Below are 18,291 nucleotides of genomic sequence, written 5' to 3'. Positions count from 1 at the left end.
AACTCCAATTATTTATTTATTAGATTTGCATACTACCCTTTATGCATAGAACTCAGGGCAGTTCACAACATAAAATTATAATATAAAAACCACAATATATATAATATTAAGAAGAAGAAAACCAAACAAATAACACTGGGCAACAATTTTTTACTTTTTGAATGTTGTCTAGATTTCTACAAATGATTTAGGGTATTTTTGCACTGCTGAATCAGGAAATGGCATCCGTTTCTCTCCATCAGGTCAGGTTTACTGTAAACTGAATGGTGGGCATTGATAAAGATAAGTACACGTAAATTGCATGTTGCTTCACTATTTTTCAAACTTCAGGGCCTGAACTTCCGTTTCTTGGAACTCCAGGAATGCTCAGCAGCAGGGAGGTCTCTCTTCAGAGTCCAACAGTAGTCAGCCATCATGACTGCGTCCCAGTGACCCTGATACCTGGTCTCCATCTCTCTCATGTCCTGATGGAATCTCTCCCCCTGCTCGTCACTCATTGAACCCAGGTTCTCAGGAAACTGGTCCATATGTGAAAATAGGTAGTGCATCTTGACGCTCATGTTGCAGCCCAGGTTTCTGAAAGCAGTCAGCATGTTGTTGACAAGTTCTACATAGTTTCTGGCCTTATTGTTGCCCAGAAAGTTCTTCACTACCAGAACAAATGCCTTCCACGCTTCCAGTTCCACTTCGTTCATTGAGTTTCCGAACTCTGGATCTCTGGTGAGCTGACGGATCTGAGGACCGTCAAAGATGCCAGCTTTCAACTTCTCCATGGTCAATCCTGGAAAAGCCTGGCACAAGTAAGTTGAAGCAGTCACCATCCTTGTCCAGAGCCTTGGTGAACTGCTTGATTAAGCCGAGCTTGATGTGCAGCGGTGAGAAGAGTATTCTGTCTCTGTCCACCAGAGGGTCATTGATGACATTCCTTTCTTTGCAAGGCACCAATTCCTCCCGCACAGGCCAGTCCTTCTTCGTGGTGTAGTGGTTAAGAGCGGTAGTCTCGTAATCTGGGGAACCGGGTTCGCGTCTCCGCTCCTCCACATGCAGCTGCTGGGTGACCTTGGGCCAGTCATACTTCTTTGAAGTCTCTCAGCCCCACTTACCTCACAGAGTGTTTGTTGTGGGGGAGGAAGGGAAAAGGAGATTGTTAGCCGCTTTGAGACTCCTTAAAGGGAGTGAAAGGCGGGATATCAAATCCAAACTCTTCTTCTTCTTCTTCTTCTTCGTGTAATGCTGAGCACGGTCCCTACTATCCCACATGCACAGAAAACATGGGTACTTGGTGAAGCCAGACTGTTGTCCCAACAAAAAGTTCATCATCTTCAGGTCAACACAAATAAACCACTTATGCTGATCATAACCAATTTTCTCCAGCACATACTTCACTGCTTCATAGTTCTCCTTCAGTGTACTCGAGTGAGCCAGGGGTATAGAGGCAAACTGGTTGCCGTTGTGTAGCAGAACACATTTCAGTGATCGCTTGCTGCTGTCAATGAACAGTCTCCAATCTTTGGGTTCGTACTGTGGCACTCCAAGCTTGAGCAGAAGCTGCGCAATATCTGCACAGTACACCAAGTCCTTCTCTTCTGAGAAAAAACGGAGGTACTCTTGATGCCTGTTGTGGAAGAAGCTGATGTGAGCACTGTCAGAGAGGAGGTTTTTTTCCTTCAATCTGGATGCCAACAGTTCGGCAGAGTCCTTTGACAAGCTGAGGTCGCGAACTAGATCATTCAACTCCTTTTGGGAAAATGGATGTGGAGCATCATCTTTAAGAACCACTTCTTCTTCATGTCCTTCAACACTGGAGGCATCTTCGTCACTAATGTCAGGAAGTTCTCCGAAGATAGGCACTGGAATTTCATCACAATGAGCTACAGGACGACGTGCTGATTGAAGATCAGGATACTTGAGGCTGCTCCGATTCTTTCTGTTGATCCCAGTCACATCAACAGCACAGAAGTAGCAGTCAGTGACATGGTTTGTCGGCTCCCTCCAAACCATGGGAATTCCAAAGTTCAGACTCCTCTTGCCATTGGTCCACCCACGTAGAGTCTCGGTGCATGCCTTGCACACCATGTGTGGCGCCCAAGCTTTATCCTGGTCACCAAGTTTAATACCCAAATAAGCATGGTAAGCAACTTTATGCTTTGCTGCACCAATATATGGAAGATTTCGAGGTTTTGTGACTTCAAACTGATCCCTTTTTGACATAATCACCCAGAACTATCGGACCTGAATACTTCTTGTCATTAAAATAATCATTTCCAATCAAAACAATTATTCGACATGGCATTTTACCCCCACCAACTTCTTCTAAAATGCTCCACACAAGCGTAAACAACAAAAACGTAAAAAAACGGCATGTGGCCATAGCTCAAAAACTTGACCTGATTGAGCAAAACCAATGTGATTTTTGGATTCAGCGCATCAGATTCGTCCTAAATCAACTGAAAAAATGAAGACAACAAATTTATTGTTGACCAGTGTAATCTCCCCCTCCCACATTTGAAACGGTATCAGATATCAGATGTCACTCAACCAAAGGACTTTTGCCTTGTGCCTAAATGTATATAATAAAGGTGCCAGATGAACTTCCCTGGGGAGCCACTGCAGAAAAGGCCCATTCTCATGTTGCCACCCTCTGGACCTCTCATGGAGGAAGCACATGAAGAAGGGCCTCAGAAGATGATCTCAGGGTCCAGGTAGGCTCATATGGAGAGAAGCAATCCCTGAGACTATAATGACCAAATGCTCCTCCAGAACAACCCTCTGTACACAGAAAAGTAGCTCTTAAGCTGAAGGCTAGGGGAGAATCTCTTCCCACTAACATGCAAGGCTTCTGTCAGCAGGGAATGCTTTTGAATGAAGGAACATTCCGTCATATGAACCTCTACCCACAATCTAAAGTGATGCAATTCAGGCATAAGAAGAGCCTTGCTGTATCAGACCGAACGCCAATCTAGTCCTGCCTTCTTTTCTCACAGTTGCCAACCAGATGCCCATGGGAAGACAATATGGTCGCTCAACCCTGTGAGGACTAGGCCTTCAAGCGAACCAGGACCTGTCCCTACCATTAGGCAGAGACAGGGTTGCCATATACTGAAGAGCAAAGAAGAGGACAGCCCGAGCCACTGCCAGCCCAAGCTGGGGAAAGAGGTGCGTGGGCATGTGGACTGCTGCCATGCCTGCACCCCTCTTTCCCTGGCTCGGGTTGGCAGTGGCCACGGCGTGGAGAGCAGCCCAAGCCTCAGCTGCCACACCTGAGCCAAAAAACTCCCCCCAAAACCCAGACATTTCCTTTAAAATGTAAAAATCCCCCTGGATGGGCATATTGGCCCCCCCAAAGAGGGGGATTTCCCAGATGTATGGCAACCCTAGGCAGAGATTGTGGAAGCTCATGCTCAGGCGGCCAGTAGTTGGATCATCTCTAGGACCACCTCTCCCTGATGAAGCAACCTAGACCTTTCATTCTTCATCTGAGATCCTTCTCTGTCTGCCTCCTCCCAAGGGAGGTGCAGAGGATAGTGAGAGCCAGTGTGGTGTAGTGGTTAAGAGCGGTGGACTTGTAATCTGGTGAACCGGGTTTGTGTCCCTGCTCCTCCACATGCAGCTGCTGGGTGACCTTGGGCTAGTCACACTTCTTGAAGTCTCTCAGGCCCACTCACCTCACAGAGTGCTTGTTGTGGGGGAGGAAGGGAAAGGAGAATGTTAGCCGCTTTGAGACTCCTTCAGGTAGTGATAAAGCAGGATATCAAATCCAAACTCTTCTTCTTCTAGTGGCACAAAGCAGGGCTTCTCCATGGTGGCTCTTTCGTTGATGAATGCTCTCCCTGGGAAGCCATGGCTGCCATCACTACCTGTGTTAAGGTGCCAGGCAAAAACATGTTTATTCAGCTAGGCCTTGCATATATTCTAAGAGGGGAGGTTGAGTTGGACCTGCTCCTTTATTTGTATTACAGTGACCATTTGGGGTTCTTCTTACTCTACATTTTCTATTTGTTTTCAGGGCTTGGTTTTTGGGGTTGTTGTTCTTTTTTATAAAAAAACTACTGATAAATATAAGAAATAACTGCAACAACAGTAGGTGAAACCAACTAATCCTGCTGTTGCCACCATCCTCTGCAAAGGCAACACTGAGACTCAGGAGGAGGATGCGGGCAGTCGGTGCCACTCCCAGAATGGCTGTGTGTAAGCTGGGCGCTGGCTGAAGGCAGGCTGAAGTTGCCCCAGTAGAGGCTGAACTTGCCTCTACTGGGGAGAGCGAAACAGTCCACACAGGCAGCTGGCTTTGTGGTGTCATGACAGGACGGCAAATTATTACTGGGGTGTTTTGTTTGTTTTGTTTTTTTATTGCCAGGTGGGGCATGTGTGGAGTTTTCTATCTCAGGGGCCACAAAAGCATGACGCTCTTTGGGTGCTGTGTTTTTGGGCTGGTGGGGTTGGAGCAGAGGACGAAGACGCCATTTGCTGCTCGCCTCCGCCAGCAAAGCCTGCAAAGACAGAGGCGATACGCATGTTCTGCTTCATGTGTAGTCATAGCTCCCTTGGCCTCAGCGTAGGCCGGTTGTCGTCCGTGCAGCCAGTCTGAAGCAAGGCTTCCCCAGACAGACTAGGGTTGCCACAGTCTGAGGGATGAGACTCGTTTGAAGTGGAGGCCGGCCCTTTGGGGCTAGGCTGGAATGGTGAATGTTCAGCATGGGCCTCCCTTCTCCCCGCCAAGGAGAAAGTTGCACACAAAGAACTTCCATTCTTTTCCTCAGCGTCACTTTCTCTGTGTCCTTCCTTCCTTCTTTCCTTCCTTCCTTCCTTCTGTCGCCCTTCTTTCCAGAGCGTGGGGAGGCACAGACTGTGTAACTGATACTATATATAAAAAAGGGGGGGCCCTTCTGGTGCCAGGTGTGCGTTCCCTCAGCCGGCTCTGGGCAAGGAAAGTGCTCGGCTGCTGTCGCACAAAAAGGGGAACCGCACAAAGAGGGCTTTCTGTCAGGCCAGAGAAGTAGCACAGCCAGGTCAGAAAGTTTAAACGGAAAGTGGGAATAACTTTGGGAGGGGGTTTTAACCATTTGACAGACATGGCGGCTTGGAAGGGGATCTGTAGCTCATCAGGGACACCTAGTGGAGACGTGGCTGCAAGAGCCTGTAGCCAAAAATGACTTGTGCTACATAAACCAGATACTTGACTTCCTGTTAATACATCCAGAATATCTGCCTTCCTCCACCATCATACAATCCATGCTTATAGTTTCCATTTCCACTATTGGCATGCATCTGAAATATCAACTTTTTTTCCCCTTTTCGGTCAGAGTTACCCACCTCCACTCTCGACAGAGGCTCTGAGCTTTTAAATGACAGACAGAAATAAAAACAATTCAATTCCCTCATGACTACACCTGTTGAATGTCTGTCTGTCTGAATGTGAGTGAAAGCTGGGTAGTAAGAGCTACCTGACCCACATTAAAGAGTGCAGCCCTAAACACACCTACCAGGCAGTAACCACCACTGAGCTCAATGGCGCTTGAGTAAGCGGTCATAGTTAAAATCTTCATAAGATGAAGCAGCCATGTTTGGGAGAGGTGGATTTTCCTCGGAATCTCCACTGTAGTGGAACCTCACAATGACTTGTTTTATTCCCTTTGAGAATCAGGGCGAAAACAGGCATGCTGTGGGAGAGTTGTTATATTTGCCTATAAAGCAGCCAGGGGTGAATTGAATGCTTAACCCTTTCCTTGGTGCCATATTCTCAATCTAAATAGCTCCCCCTCCCACTTAATTAGCTACAGAAATAGCTTCTATTAGCTCTGCATTAGAACGAAATGCAGATATCTGTGCTGTGCTAGTATTTTTGTTTGTTTGTTTGTTTGTTTGTTACTTTAGGGGTAATAGCAGCATTTGAGGGATATTAGACAGCAAAAACAACACTTGTTCTCTGAGCACATCTGCTCCAGTCAGAAAAGGGCATTGTACCTGCTTTAAAGTGCTTGGGGGTTCCCCCTCTAAAAAAGAAATCCCCCATCATACCTATTTTGGGGCCCGCAAGGGCGACTGGTGAAGTATAAAGGTGTTCCAGCAATTCGTTATCAGTCATAGCCCAGAAACACTGTTAAGAGCAACCCTCTCAAAAGAAGGTATTGGTTTGAGGTGAAAAGGCACAGTGCTAATGGGAGAAAACCCTTCTGAGGTGGGATAATAATCAGAACCACAGGTGGGACCAGCAAAATAATATGGTGGAGTGCTCCTGTTCAAGGTGTCAGCCAGCCATGCCTTCTTTCATTAAGTCACCTTTCCACCCCCACACTGCTTGTCTGTGCAGAACTGGGGCACCAGAAAACTAAGAGGATATTTGTACAACTAAATGCCCAGCTGAAGATTTAGGTCCCTTGTTGCAGAACGAGATTGACATGAGTGAGCCACCAACAGGAAGGACTGCAAAGGGTGGCTCTGATTGTTCTCCAGGCTAAACAACTTCTTTTTTGTCTTACTTCTCCACAGAGAATTCAAGTGTAACAGCAGGAACAGCAAAGCAGAGGGTGAGTTCTATGCTGTGGACTTTGTAATTTCACCCCACTCTTCTCTTGCAAAGCAGCAGTGAAACAAATGGTGCTGAGGACCCTTCTGTACAGTTCATTTGTTGTGTAACACATGCACATCTGTTCTCCTGCATTGGGCTCTGTCTGCATGGGTTGCATCTGGACAGGAATAGCCTAACTTCTGCCATCTATGCTCTGGTAACCCCTAGGTTAAATTACTGCAATGTGTGGTAAATGGGGCTGCTTCCAAAGACAATCCAGAAACTGGTGCAGAATTTGACATCCAGGTTGATCACCAGGGCAAGATGGTTTGAGCATATAGCACCAATCCTGACCCAGTTGCACTGGCTGTCAATCAGTTTCTGGGCTGCTGGCTTTGACCTATAATGCCTTAAACTGCTTAGGGCCACAATACCCCAAGGACCAGCTCTCCCCATGTGAGCTTACACTCAGACACTGTGCTCATCATCTGAGGACCATCTGGAGGGTGACAACATGAGAACGAGCCTTTTCTGCAGTGGCTTCCCATTTGTGGAATGCTCTCACCTAGTGCCTTCACTACATATTTTTAGGCACCGGGCAAAAACTTTCCTCTATATTAACCAGGACTTTAATTATTTGTGGCCTTTTAGAAGTGGGTGGGATATTTTTAATGTATTTCTCTTTCCTCTTGGTTTTAACGTATCTATGTTGGGTTTATTGTCCGTTTGTTTGTTTGTTTGTTTGTTTGTTTGGCTGTAGGTTGCTTTGGGTTGTCCTGGGCAAGATAAAACGACTAACAAATTTAAATAATAGCAATAGTCATACCTCGGGTTGAATGTGCTTCAGGTTGAGCGCTTTCGGGTTGTGCTCTGTGGCAACCCAGAAGTAACGGAGCACGTTACTTCTGGGTTTCGCCGCTCGCGCATGCGCAGACGCTCAAAATTATGTCACACGCATGCACAGAAGCGGGAAAACGCGACCCGCGCACACGCAGATGCACTGTCACATCTTACGTTCCATTCAGGATGCGAACGGGGCTCCGGAACAGATCCTGTTCGCATCCCGAGGTACCACTGTAATAGCATCCTCCATGAAGCCCCAGAAGTGAATGCTGTCTTATATTGAAGTCTATCACACACTTCTACATGAACCAATTAACATGACAAACTTAATGTCTCCTCTTTGCCTGTTCCAGGTCCAGGTTCCACGTTTGCAGATGTACATCCCAGCAACTGTTCTGCCAAGAGGCATGCCGGTGAAGAAGAATTTAGGAAGCGCCTGAAATCACAGGGCCCGTCAGTCCCACCAGCAGGAGGCGCCATCCGCAGTTCTTCTGATTACTCCCAAGAGCCAAAGTTATACCAGGCAGGGCACCCTGGTCAAAAGGTTTCAGCGTGTCTGGCTGAAAAAGCCTTGTCATTCAGCATGCTCAGCTTTCCTGAAGGTTCCTGTTCAGCATTAGGCCGTGAGCACAAGTCTAGCTCACTGCGTCATGCGGAGACGGCTGACCGGTACAAGAGCTTTCACGCCCATGGCAGCACCAAGGCAGAGGATTTGCCGTCGGCCAATGTTCTGGGCTGCCCTGTTGACACCCGGGGCCTAGATGAGACAGCCACGCATGACAGAGCTGCCAAGACCTTCTCCAATGCCACTCTGGCCTCAGGAAGGTGCAACATTGACAACATCATCTCGCTGCTAAAGAGCAAGTGTGGAAATGGCCGTATCAACCTCTACCCTGTGGTGCAGCTCATAGACATCATGAAGGATATCAACCGCCTCTCCCAGGACCTGAAGAGCTGTGGCGTTCACCTGGACTGCAGTGGCCTAGAGCTTAACAGCCACCCACCACTCAACGAGGAAGGCCAGGATCAGGGCCTGCAGTACAGCTTCTACTCCTCACCCATGCTTGCCAGCAGCATCCGTAGCCCCGAGGAGGTAGCAGTGCAGGGCAGCACCAAAGCTGAGCTGCCCAAGCAGACCCAACCCACTGGCATCTGTGAAGGAGAGTCAGAGGGGGACACCCAGAGTGCCCAGTACCCAGCCACCCAGAGTAGCCCTGCTTTGAAGGCATCATCAAGCAGCATAGATGAAGCTAGCAGCTCGGAATCTGAAACCACTGACTATCCCGAACTGGCTGATACAGATATCCTGAGCGAACTGGCTTCTTTGGCATGCCCAGGCCCCCAGTTAATAGATCATCAACATCTGGAGCCCCACTCCCAGTTACTGCAAAGCCAGGGGCTAGATTCAAGGTCCCAGTTAATTGGTTCACATTCTCTGGAACACCAGCCTCAGCTAGTAGACTCTAAGTCTTTAGAGCCTCCTCCAGAACCGCTGGCACTGCAGACGGTGGAGCCACTGCCTGCGCCACTGGGGCTGCAGACTCTGGAGCATTTGGAGCTGCAGAATCTGGAGCCCTTGTCTGAATCACTATCGCTTCAGTCCCTGGAACCCCTTTCTGAGCCACTAGAGCTCCAGTCTTTAGGGACTCTGGACCACCAATTGCTCGACTCCCAAGCCCAGCTTCTGGATCCGGAAGCCCAGCTGCTAGGCCCCCTGCCCAAGTTGTTAGACTCCCAGCCCCAGCTAGGGACAGATGAGTCCCTAGGAGCACATTCGCTGCAGCCCAGCTCCCACCTTGGAGGCTGCTCCCTGAGAGGAGTAGTAAGGCGAGGAGGAGGGCGGGGAAGGGATGATCACAGGAAATATGCTCTACGTAGAACAGATAAACCAAAGATGCTCTGCCGCCGGCGGAGAGGTGGCCGGGGCCGGCGGGCAGAGATTGTAGCTGAGAACAGAGTCCTCCCCATGGCTGTACCGGTGGAGGTGGTGATGGCACAACCAGATGAAGTCAGGATGCCGGTGACAGCAGAAGTGATGGAGCCCATCGTTTCCCCACTGGAACCTGAAGATGGCCAGAAACCAGCCGCCAACCTGCAGGTCCAAAAACCCAAGTGCCGTGGAGTGCGAAGGATGGTGGTGAAGATGGCCAAGATCCCTGTCTCCCTTGGGAGGAGGAACAAGACGACATACAAAGTGTCCTCCCTCAACAGCAACTTGAACCTGGAAGGCAAAGAGCTCACAACCTGCAGCTCGTTGGAGCCAACTCCGCTGCTGAAGATGAAGAACAACGGTCGTAATGTGGTGGTGGTCTTTCCTCCAGGTGAAATGCCTATTATCCTGAAGCGCAAGCGGGGGAGACCCCCCAAAAACCTGATGCTGGGTCCCTGCAAACCCAAGGAACCCAACCCAGAAGTGAAAAAGCGGAGGAGGAGGAAACAGAAACTGGCATCACCACAGCCCTCGTATGTCGCCGACACCAATGATAGTAAAGCTGATTACTCTGATGTCCTGGCAAAGCTTGCCTTCCTAAACCGCCAGAGCCAGTGCTCGGCTCGTTGCTCCCCGCCTCGCTGCTGGACCCCAAGTGAGCCAGACTCCATCCACCAAGCCCCAGACACTCAAAGCATCTCCCACTTTTTGCACCGGGTCCAAGGTTTCCGCAGACGTGGTGGTAAAGGAGGCGGGTTTGGACGTGGAGGGGGCCACTCTGCCCGGTCACCTCGCTGCTCCTTTAGTGATTTTTTTGAAGGCATCGGCAAGAAGAAGAAGGCAGCCCCAGGAGCAGCCATGCATGCTGACCCTGTTCACCCACGAAAAAGGGGCCGGCCAGAGCCCGACTCCATGGAGAAGCCGAAGAGGAAGAGGCGGTCTCGCAAGAATGGGGCACTGTTTCCTGAGCAAAACCTTGGCCAGAACTTCAGTGATGGGACCTCTGAGTGGGGCGGAGACAAAGAAAGTCTTTGGATGTCCCATCATGGACACCTCTCCAGCCAAGCCAACAGGAACTGCAGTTACCAAGACTCTCGGACCTTTCACTCTTCGACGCTGGAGACGAGTTCATCCAGTAGGACTGGTTTTTATGGTGGGAGTAATCCATCATCACAGTCCGAGCTAAGCCAGGAGAGACAGAGCCTCTTCACAGGCTATTTCCGCTCCCTGCTGGATTCAGATGATTCCTCTGACTTGCTAGACTTTGCCCTCTCAAATACACGCTCTGAGTCACGGAAATCTGCTCCTTCGTACACGGCTCCTCCTAATGCCATCGCTACGCAGAGGGGCATGGCATCTTACCCAAGCAGAGGGGGTAAAGTCACGCCCTCCTCCACCACCACTGCTGCTACTACTGAGGCACCCTTTCACACAGCCATGACAAGCCGGCAGTCGTTCCCTCCCAGCCGATCAGCGGGATACAGCCTTTCTCAGGCTGCTTCGGAATGCCGCAGCACAGATGCCTTTCAGAAGCTGGCGCCTCTCTCTGCTGTCTCCAGGTCACCCACCGCCCACTCCACAGCAGCCTCCAGCTATGCACAGTACGGCAGCTTCAGCAACAGTGGTGGGCAGAGCGTGACACCTTCTAACTTGTTCCAGCAAGGGAAGCCATACCATGCCACACAGGACTGCCCCAACAACAAAGACTGCAGCTTCACCTATGGCAGTGGCAACAGCTTGCCCTCATCACCGAGCAGTGCCCATAGTGCCAGCTATGCCCAGCAGACTTCCGGGCCCAGCTTGCCATTGAATAAGGCCTCCTTCTTCAACAGCTCAGATCCCAGCCAGTTCTCCAGCGCCTCCCACACGCCCATGAGGTGCGACAGCCGGGCAAGCACTGTGTCCCCAGGTGGCTACATGGTCCCTAAGGGCTCAGTCTCCTTTCAGCCCTCCCCGGAGAACTGCCGGCAGTTTCCCAGTGCCTCCCAGTGGGCTTTCCGGCAAGGCTACAGCAACCTGGACTGGAACTCTGAAACCTTCAGCCAGCTTTACAACCCAGGCTTTGACTGCCATATCAACGAACCCAATGTTATCCTGGATATCTCCAACTACACACCCCAGAAGGCCAAGCAGCAGACCGTCTCTGAGACCTTCTCCGAGTCCTCATCGGACAGTACCCAGTTCAACCAGCCAGCTGGCTACAGAAGGGCCAACAGCGAGGCTTCGTCTAGTGAGGGCCAGTCCAGCCTCTCTAGCCTGGAGAAGCTGATGATGGACTGGAATGAGTCATCTTCGGCCCCAGGTTACAACTGGAACCAGAGTGTCTTATTTCAGAGCAGCTCCAAGCCGGGACGTGGTAGGCGGAAGAAAGTGGACATATTTGATGCTGCTCACCTGAACTTCTCGACAGGTGCATACCCCTCCAAGAGGGGCACGGGGGCCAGGCAGCCACGAGGCTCCCGAGGTGCCTGTGCCTCCAAGAAGGAGAGAGGCACTGGCAAGACCAAGTTTCCTACCAAATCCCAGCAAGTGAACCCCATGTTTCAAGACAGTACAGATTTGGGCCTGGACTACTACAGTGGAGACAGCAGCATGTCCCCACTGCCCTCCCAGTCGCGGGGCTTTGGGCTCAGCGAAAGGGACCCCTGCGACTTTGCTGGGCCCTATTCCATGAACCCCTCCACCCCTTCGGACGGCACCTTTGGGCAAGGCTTCCAGAGTGACTCCCCTGGCCTAGGGCAGGCAGACCTGGACAGCAAGCATTTCCCCGCCCTGCCCCACCAGCTTGCTGCCCCGCCCCCTCAGCAGACTGTGTTTGAAGCAAGCTTACAGAAAGCCTTCTCGCCCAACTGCTCCCCAACCCTGGCCTTCAAAGAGGACTTGAGGCCCAGCGATATCCGCAAGCTCCCGGCCTGCGACTCGCTCAAACACAGCATGCAAGGGGCTGGTGGCATGCCCCACCCAGCCGCGCACATGTCTTGCCGGGACCTGCCCATGTCCCAGCCACACTACGACTCGCCCAGCTGCAAAAACCCCAACTATTGGTACTCCCCCACCTCCAGCACCCGCAGCCCTCCCTACGACAACAAAGCCGGGGTTGGGATGCTAGTGGACTTCATGGGGAGAAGCCCAGATGTCTCCTGCCTCAACCCCCACCTGACCAGCCCCCCCAACACCAACCCTTCCAAGAGCGAGAAGGAGCCTATGGACATGGCAAGGGCCCACCACCGAGGGGCCTACATTTGCCCCTTGATGAACGACTTGAATATCTCCCCAGTCCCAAGAGACTCTATGCTGCCGCTGCAGGACAACTATAGGTACCCCAGTTTTGCACCCCAAGGGCACCCCATCATGACTGCAGCCCAGAAGAGCGCATTTTTGGGTCCAATGCTAGAGCAACATCCTGAGGACACATTCACAGTCACCTCATTGTAGTGTCATCTGAAGTGCCAACCAGACAACGAGGTTTTGTTTCAGGGTAGGTGCTGGAGGAAAAGGGGGGAGGGGGAGGGGACATGCTTTAATGGGAAGGGGAGGGAGTCTTGGGCTTGTTGTGTAACTCAGCTTCATCACACCTGTGCCAGGAAAGGGCTTCCTGGCACATGAAAGGCGGGACGAGGGGGAATCAAACCTGGGATGCACTGTGGCAAAGGGAGGGGAGAAAGGTGGTGGCTTTGAGATCCTTGAAGCCCCTTGCCTTAAAGCAGATGTCTGTGTGCCAGCAGTTACTACATAGGAATGAGGCCTTTATATGACACGGATGTGCATGTTATACAGCTGCAGGCAGAGGTGTAAATAAGCAGATATGTATTCTGCATCTTATGGCAAAATGTAGGCGAGATAGCTCTGTGCTAATGATGACTTCACATGCAACAGCAAAATGCAGTTCCCTGTGTCTTTGTCCCAGGTTGGCGTTGTCCCTTTCTGTAACTTCTGTAGGGTGTTATGGCTGTCTCCAAGAAGTCATGGTCAGCAGAAGTTCCTGGACACACATTTTCAGACACACAAACACCTTTCAGATATTATAGAAAGGATGCTGTCACACTGGGGTAGAAACACAGGGACCTGTGAATCGTCCCTCAAGTTAGCAAAAAGCAAAATGCTGTAAATATAGGAACTATGTGTACATAGCCTCAGCTTCCAGATGCATGCCTGAACTTGAAGGGCCTTTCACTACTTCCAAAATGCACTTCAGCCTGAGCTCTAAAGAACCTCTAGGTGAAAGAAGCTCCATGAATGAGGGGCAGGTATTGAGAATGCCTTTCTATAAGCTCTAGAGGTGAAAACTGCTAACAGGAGATTTGGGGGTGATTTTAGAGAGGGAAAGTAGCTATAAAGCAAGATGGATCCAAGCTATTTGGTTTATTATATTTCTGTTATTGCTGTGTTAGCCACCTTGGGGACTATATGCAGAAAGGCAAGAAATAAACTGAAAAAAATAGATAAATAAATAATATTAAGAGAGGAATTCAGCATAACGCTAAGCTGAACGCCTCTGCCAACACTAGCATCTCTGGTGGAATGTTCTGCCCTTTCCTCTTATGTGCTGTTCCAAGGATTCTCCTGAACCAATTCTGGGTATGTGCATGGGGGTGGGGACCCCATTGTGCCAGCAGAAGTTCTTGTACAGCCTTCCATTGTCAGGGCTCATGAGTTGAATGCTGCCCAAAGTGCTGGTTAGGTGGTCACCAAAAGCTAACAGAAGTAAGTGCAGGCCTCTCAAGCACAAGTTTAGTATTATTCTGTTGTGCTCTGAACATTGTTCAATTGGAGGCAAAAGGTTTTCATTTGCAAATCTCACTGGATTTTATGATGATTGTGAGTGTATAGACCCTTGTACAAGCAAGGAACTAACACATGCAAATATAGCTAGATGCTGTTCCACATTTTGAATCTTAGAATTATAAGTTGGAAGTGACTCCGTGGGTCATTGAGTCCAAGCCCCTGCAATACAGGGGCGGACTTTGGACTTTCAAATTTCAGTGGCACCCTGTGCAACACCAAATTCGACGACACCACCACCACAGTCATTGTTGCAGCACCCTCTCAGCTTGACACCCAGTTTGGGCCAACCTGCCATGTTCCCGTAAGTGTGCCTCTGCTACCATAAAGTTCTTCCTGATGTTCCGTCAGAATCTCCTTTCCAGTAACTTGACGCAATCATGGATAGCTCAGTTGGCTGGAGTGTGGTGCTGATAACGCCAAGGTTGTGGGTTTGATGCACGTATGGGATAGCTGCATATTCCTACACTGCTGGGGGGAGGACTAGATGATCCTCAGGGTCCCTTCCAACTCTACGATTCCAACTCTATAATTCTATAATCATATCTCCTCTCAGTTTCCTCTAATGCAAGCTAAACATACCCAACTCCCTCAACCATTCCTCATAAGGCTTCGTTTCCAGACCCTTGATCATCTTGGTCGCCCTCCTTTGCACACATTCTGGCTTGTCAATATCTTTCTTAAACAGTGATGTCCGGAAATGGCTAAAGGATTCCAGGTGTGTTCTGACCAAGGCAGAATAGAGCACTACTCTGTTATTTCCCATGATCTGGACACTATATTTTTGTTGAGGCAGCCTAGAATAGCATTAGCTTTTTTGCTGCTGCCTCACACTGGCCATGCTGGCTGTGGCTTATGGGAGTTGGAGTCCAATAACATCCAGAGAGCCACAGGTTTCCCCATTCCTGGTCCAGTGCAATTTAGAAAAATGTGTGCTGTTATATCATTGCCATGTGAGTTTCCCCACCCACACTCCACGTCATTTGCTGTTTACAGGGATAGTGAATCTTACCATGCAATGACATCTTGTCATGTGTTTTGTCTTATAGGACTTTGTGGAACAGAAAGGATGGAAAACCAATCTGTGGCTTTCCATCTCTTTCTCTCTCTCTCTCTCTCTCTCTCTCTCTCTCTCTCTCTCTCTCTCTAACACCCCCACACACCCCCACACCATAATGTCCAGTTTCTACCAAGGGTGCAGTGTTACACTATGGAATATCTCTTTCACATATATTTGAACATAGCTTTTTAAAGCAGGTTTCTAAAACACAAACCCATATACAGGCAACTCCTGTTTTGCGTGCATTCAAAGAATATGCAGCCATGCATGTGTGGGCCATTTTCAGACCCAGAAGGGGACGGAATGGGGGCGGGGTGGGCTTATGCAGGCTCCTCTGACAGGCACAATGATCTGCAATGCAACCTGACACAAAGGGTGTGTGTAATGTTACACTGAACACCTTGGTGGAAGGGTTGGGGACATAAATCGAATATGGAATTTTTCCTCTATAGAAAAAAAACTTTAGACTTTTTTCAAGTGACAGGTTAATTAAATTTAAGTAGGCCCAATAAGGGTCAGATAAAACTGACCATGTGGATAGGTAAGTTGGCAGGATACATGGCCATAATATGTATAGACCATAAGTTATCTATCAATCTCTACTCTAAATAAAAGCAACAAGCATATGTACAAGGAGAGGTTTAGTAGGTTGTTTTAAAGGCCTACTAAACAGAAGATTCAAATAAGGGGATTTGTCGAACAAAAGGGTTTTGGCCCCTCGGGCTCCATGCTCCAGAATGAATGTGCATGCTCTGATGGAATGGGCCACGTTTTGATACATGTCTCTCTTTTTTCTTTTTTTCTCCTCCCTTCCCCCTCTCTTTTTCAGAGCTACTTTAGCCAGCACTTTTTCTGGAACACTTTTCAAGTTCTGTATTTAATGGAAATCAAAAACTGATCTTTTTGTTCGTTTGTTTGTTGGTTCTTTTGGGGGGGGGTTTCTAATAAAAAAATAGAGAGAGAGAAAGGAAAAGAGGGGAAAAGGAGAGAGATAAACACCCCCTTTTTAAAACAAGAAAGAAAGAAAAAAGAAAATATATTAAAAAAATAAAAATAAAAAACTCGCTTTCTTTGAGAACGGCATGGAGACGATTTTTGAACCAGACCATGTTGTCAGCCCTCCTCTCCTCCCACCCTGCAGTCCAGCAAAAAGACAATCGAACGATCACAGCCACTGCCCACGTGGAGTGCGAGAGCCAGGGGAGCACCCGTGATGCCCAGCACCACCCACCCACAGCATGCATATGAGAAACACACCGGAAGGCAATGGACAACCTACATGGATAGCCATGGGAAGGGGAAATTTATTTTTGTTTCTTTTTGGGAGAGGGAAAAGAGAACCGTCTAATCTGTGAACTCAAATGAAAACTCAGTAATGAAGATTGGAGACTCAGCATTTTCCTCCTCCTCCTCGTAGCTCTTTTTCTTTTTTCTTCTCATCTTTCTCTTGTGCAGTTTTTATTATTATATTATTATTATTATTATTTTTCTCCCAGGTTGTTTGTTTGCATTTTTTTTATTAAAAAAGAACATTTTTGTTGTCGTTGCTTAATTTCTTTGGAGAGCCCAGAAGATTTTACAAGTCCGTGAACGGGCCTTGGGGACACCGTCATCTGCCAGTAAGTAACAATCTGAGTCTCCTACAATGCTAGCAGTCTAATGTCCTTTCAGGGCCATGTGGGAAAATAAAATGTCTCACTGTGAGATGCATGAGAGCAACGCTGGTGGAGTTCCAATGGCACAGGAGGACTGCCGTTTCCTCTCCTCCCACCGCATGTCCCCACCCCACCCCATTAATGTCTGAAGGGTTGCCTAACCATCTGCAGCTGATTTTGAGGGCACATGGGGGCTGCAGATGAGGGGGACGTTCTCTTCCACTAGTGCACATGCCATATGCTAATGGAACAGGAGTACCACCCTAAGTGCTTCCAAGAGGGCCAACCATCAAGTGGTGTGGCATGTGCAGACATATCCTGGGAATCGGGATCAGGAGGATCAGCCAATGCCCTCCCCGGCATTCACTGCCTGAGCATCTGCTTCACTCTACCTAAAGGCAGGATTGGCCTTGCATTGGGTCCAAGTGGAACATAATTTATGGGTGTATACCCCCCAAGTGACGGTGCTACTGTTTTGTCACCAACTTCACCTCTTAAAGCAATTTCCCGTTTCCAGGCTCGGGTCATCCTGAACTCTCGTTCGGCCCAACCCTTGTTCAGTTTTTCTCTGGCTAAACCATGTCTAGACGCACACCTGTTCCTTTAATCCTCTTGATTGTGCTGCTGCACCTTTTGCACACCTCCTCCCTGCCTAGAGTTTGCCACCATCAGAAAGCATTTTCCTGGAGTGCAGGTGCCTGTCTGGAATTTGCCCCTTTCCATGTGAGTTTCCAGCTCTAATCAGGGTGCACTCAAAGCCATCAGGGCCTGGGTAATTTGGCACTAATTGCATGCCAGGTCTGTTTCTCACTGGCTTGTTCAATTTCAGAGAGGGCGTCCCTTTTTACAATCAATCGATATTGGATTAGCATACTGAAACAGCCATATTAAAGTCACATTAAGTGCTCATTTAAGCCCATTCAATGGAAAGTGTGTTGTGGGGGGGAGAGATGGGTCTGTTTATTTCCTTAACCCTTTCCTTGATGTTTATCCTTTTATCTCTGCCACTGAGCTCTCAGGAATCCACAGAATACTATGCATTGAAAACCTGACTTTAAAAAAATAATAATCAGGGAAGTAGGTTGTTGCTTACTTATTTGTTCTAACAGGCTTTTGGGGACTGGCTGCTTTTAATGAAACGGCTGGTGCCGTGCTGCTTTTATTGTAATTATTCGTACGATTTTAAAAGATTTTATATATGTATATGGTTTTATTTCTATCCATGTTTAATTGCTTTTTAATGATGATTTTTTCTTTGCTTACAGCAGTTCTTATTTTTATATGCAAGCTGCCTTGAGTCCTGTCAGGAAAAAATATGGGGAATAATAATAATCATCACCACCATCATAAAGCCTGGAAGCTGCCTTATACTGAGTCAGACCCCATTGGTCCATCTAGCTTAGTATTGTCTACATTGACCAGCAATCTCTAGCGTTTGTGACAGGAGTCTCCCTCGGCTGTACCTGAAGATGTGGAGGATTGAACGCAGGACCTTTGGCATGCAAAGCAGGTG

At 48.8% G+C, this 18,291-nt stretch overlaps 1 protein-coding gene across 1 annotated transcript in view; it reads left to right on the top strand.

Moving 5' to 3' along the window:
• Positions 1-18,291, top strand: part of AHDC1 (AT-hook DNA binding motif containing 1) — a 194,930-nt gene that overhangs the window by 171,063 nt on the left and 5,576 nt on the right. The window contains 3 exon segments of the mRNA XM_081015687.1: positions 6,490-6,527; positions 7,705-12,759; positions 15,953-16,742. Coding sequence (XP_080871813.1) covers positions 6,490-6,527; positions 7,705-12,716 — 5,050 coding nt within the window. The 3' untranslated portion in view covers positions 12,717-12,759; positions 15,953-16,742.

Source organism: Podarcis pityusensis (genome assembly GCF_964106645.2).
Source record: "Podarcis pityusensis genome assembly, chromosome: 8".
Lineage (NCBI taxonomy): Eukaryota > Metazoa > Chordata > Lepidosauria > Squamata > Lacertidae > Podarcis > Podarcis pityusensis.
This window is presented reverse-complemented; position numbering and strand designations above follow the sequence as displayed.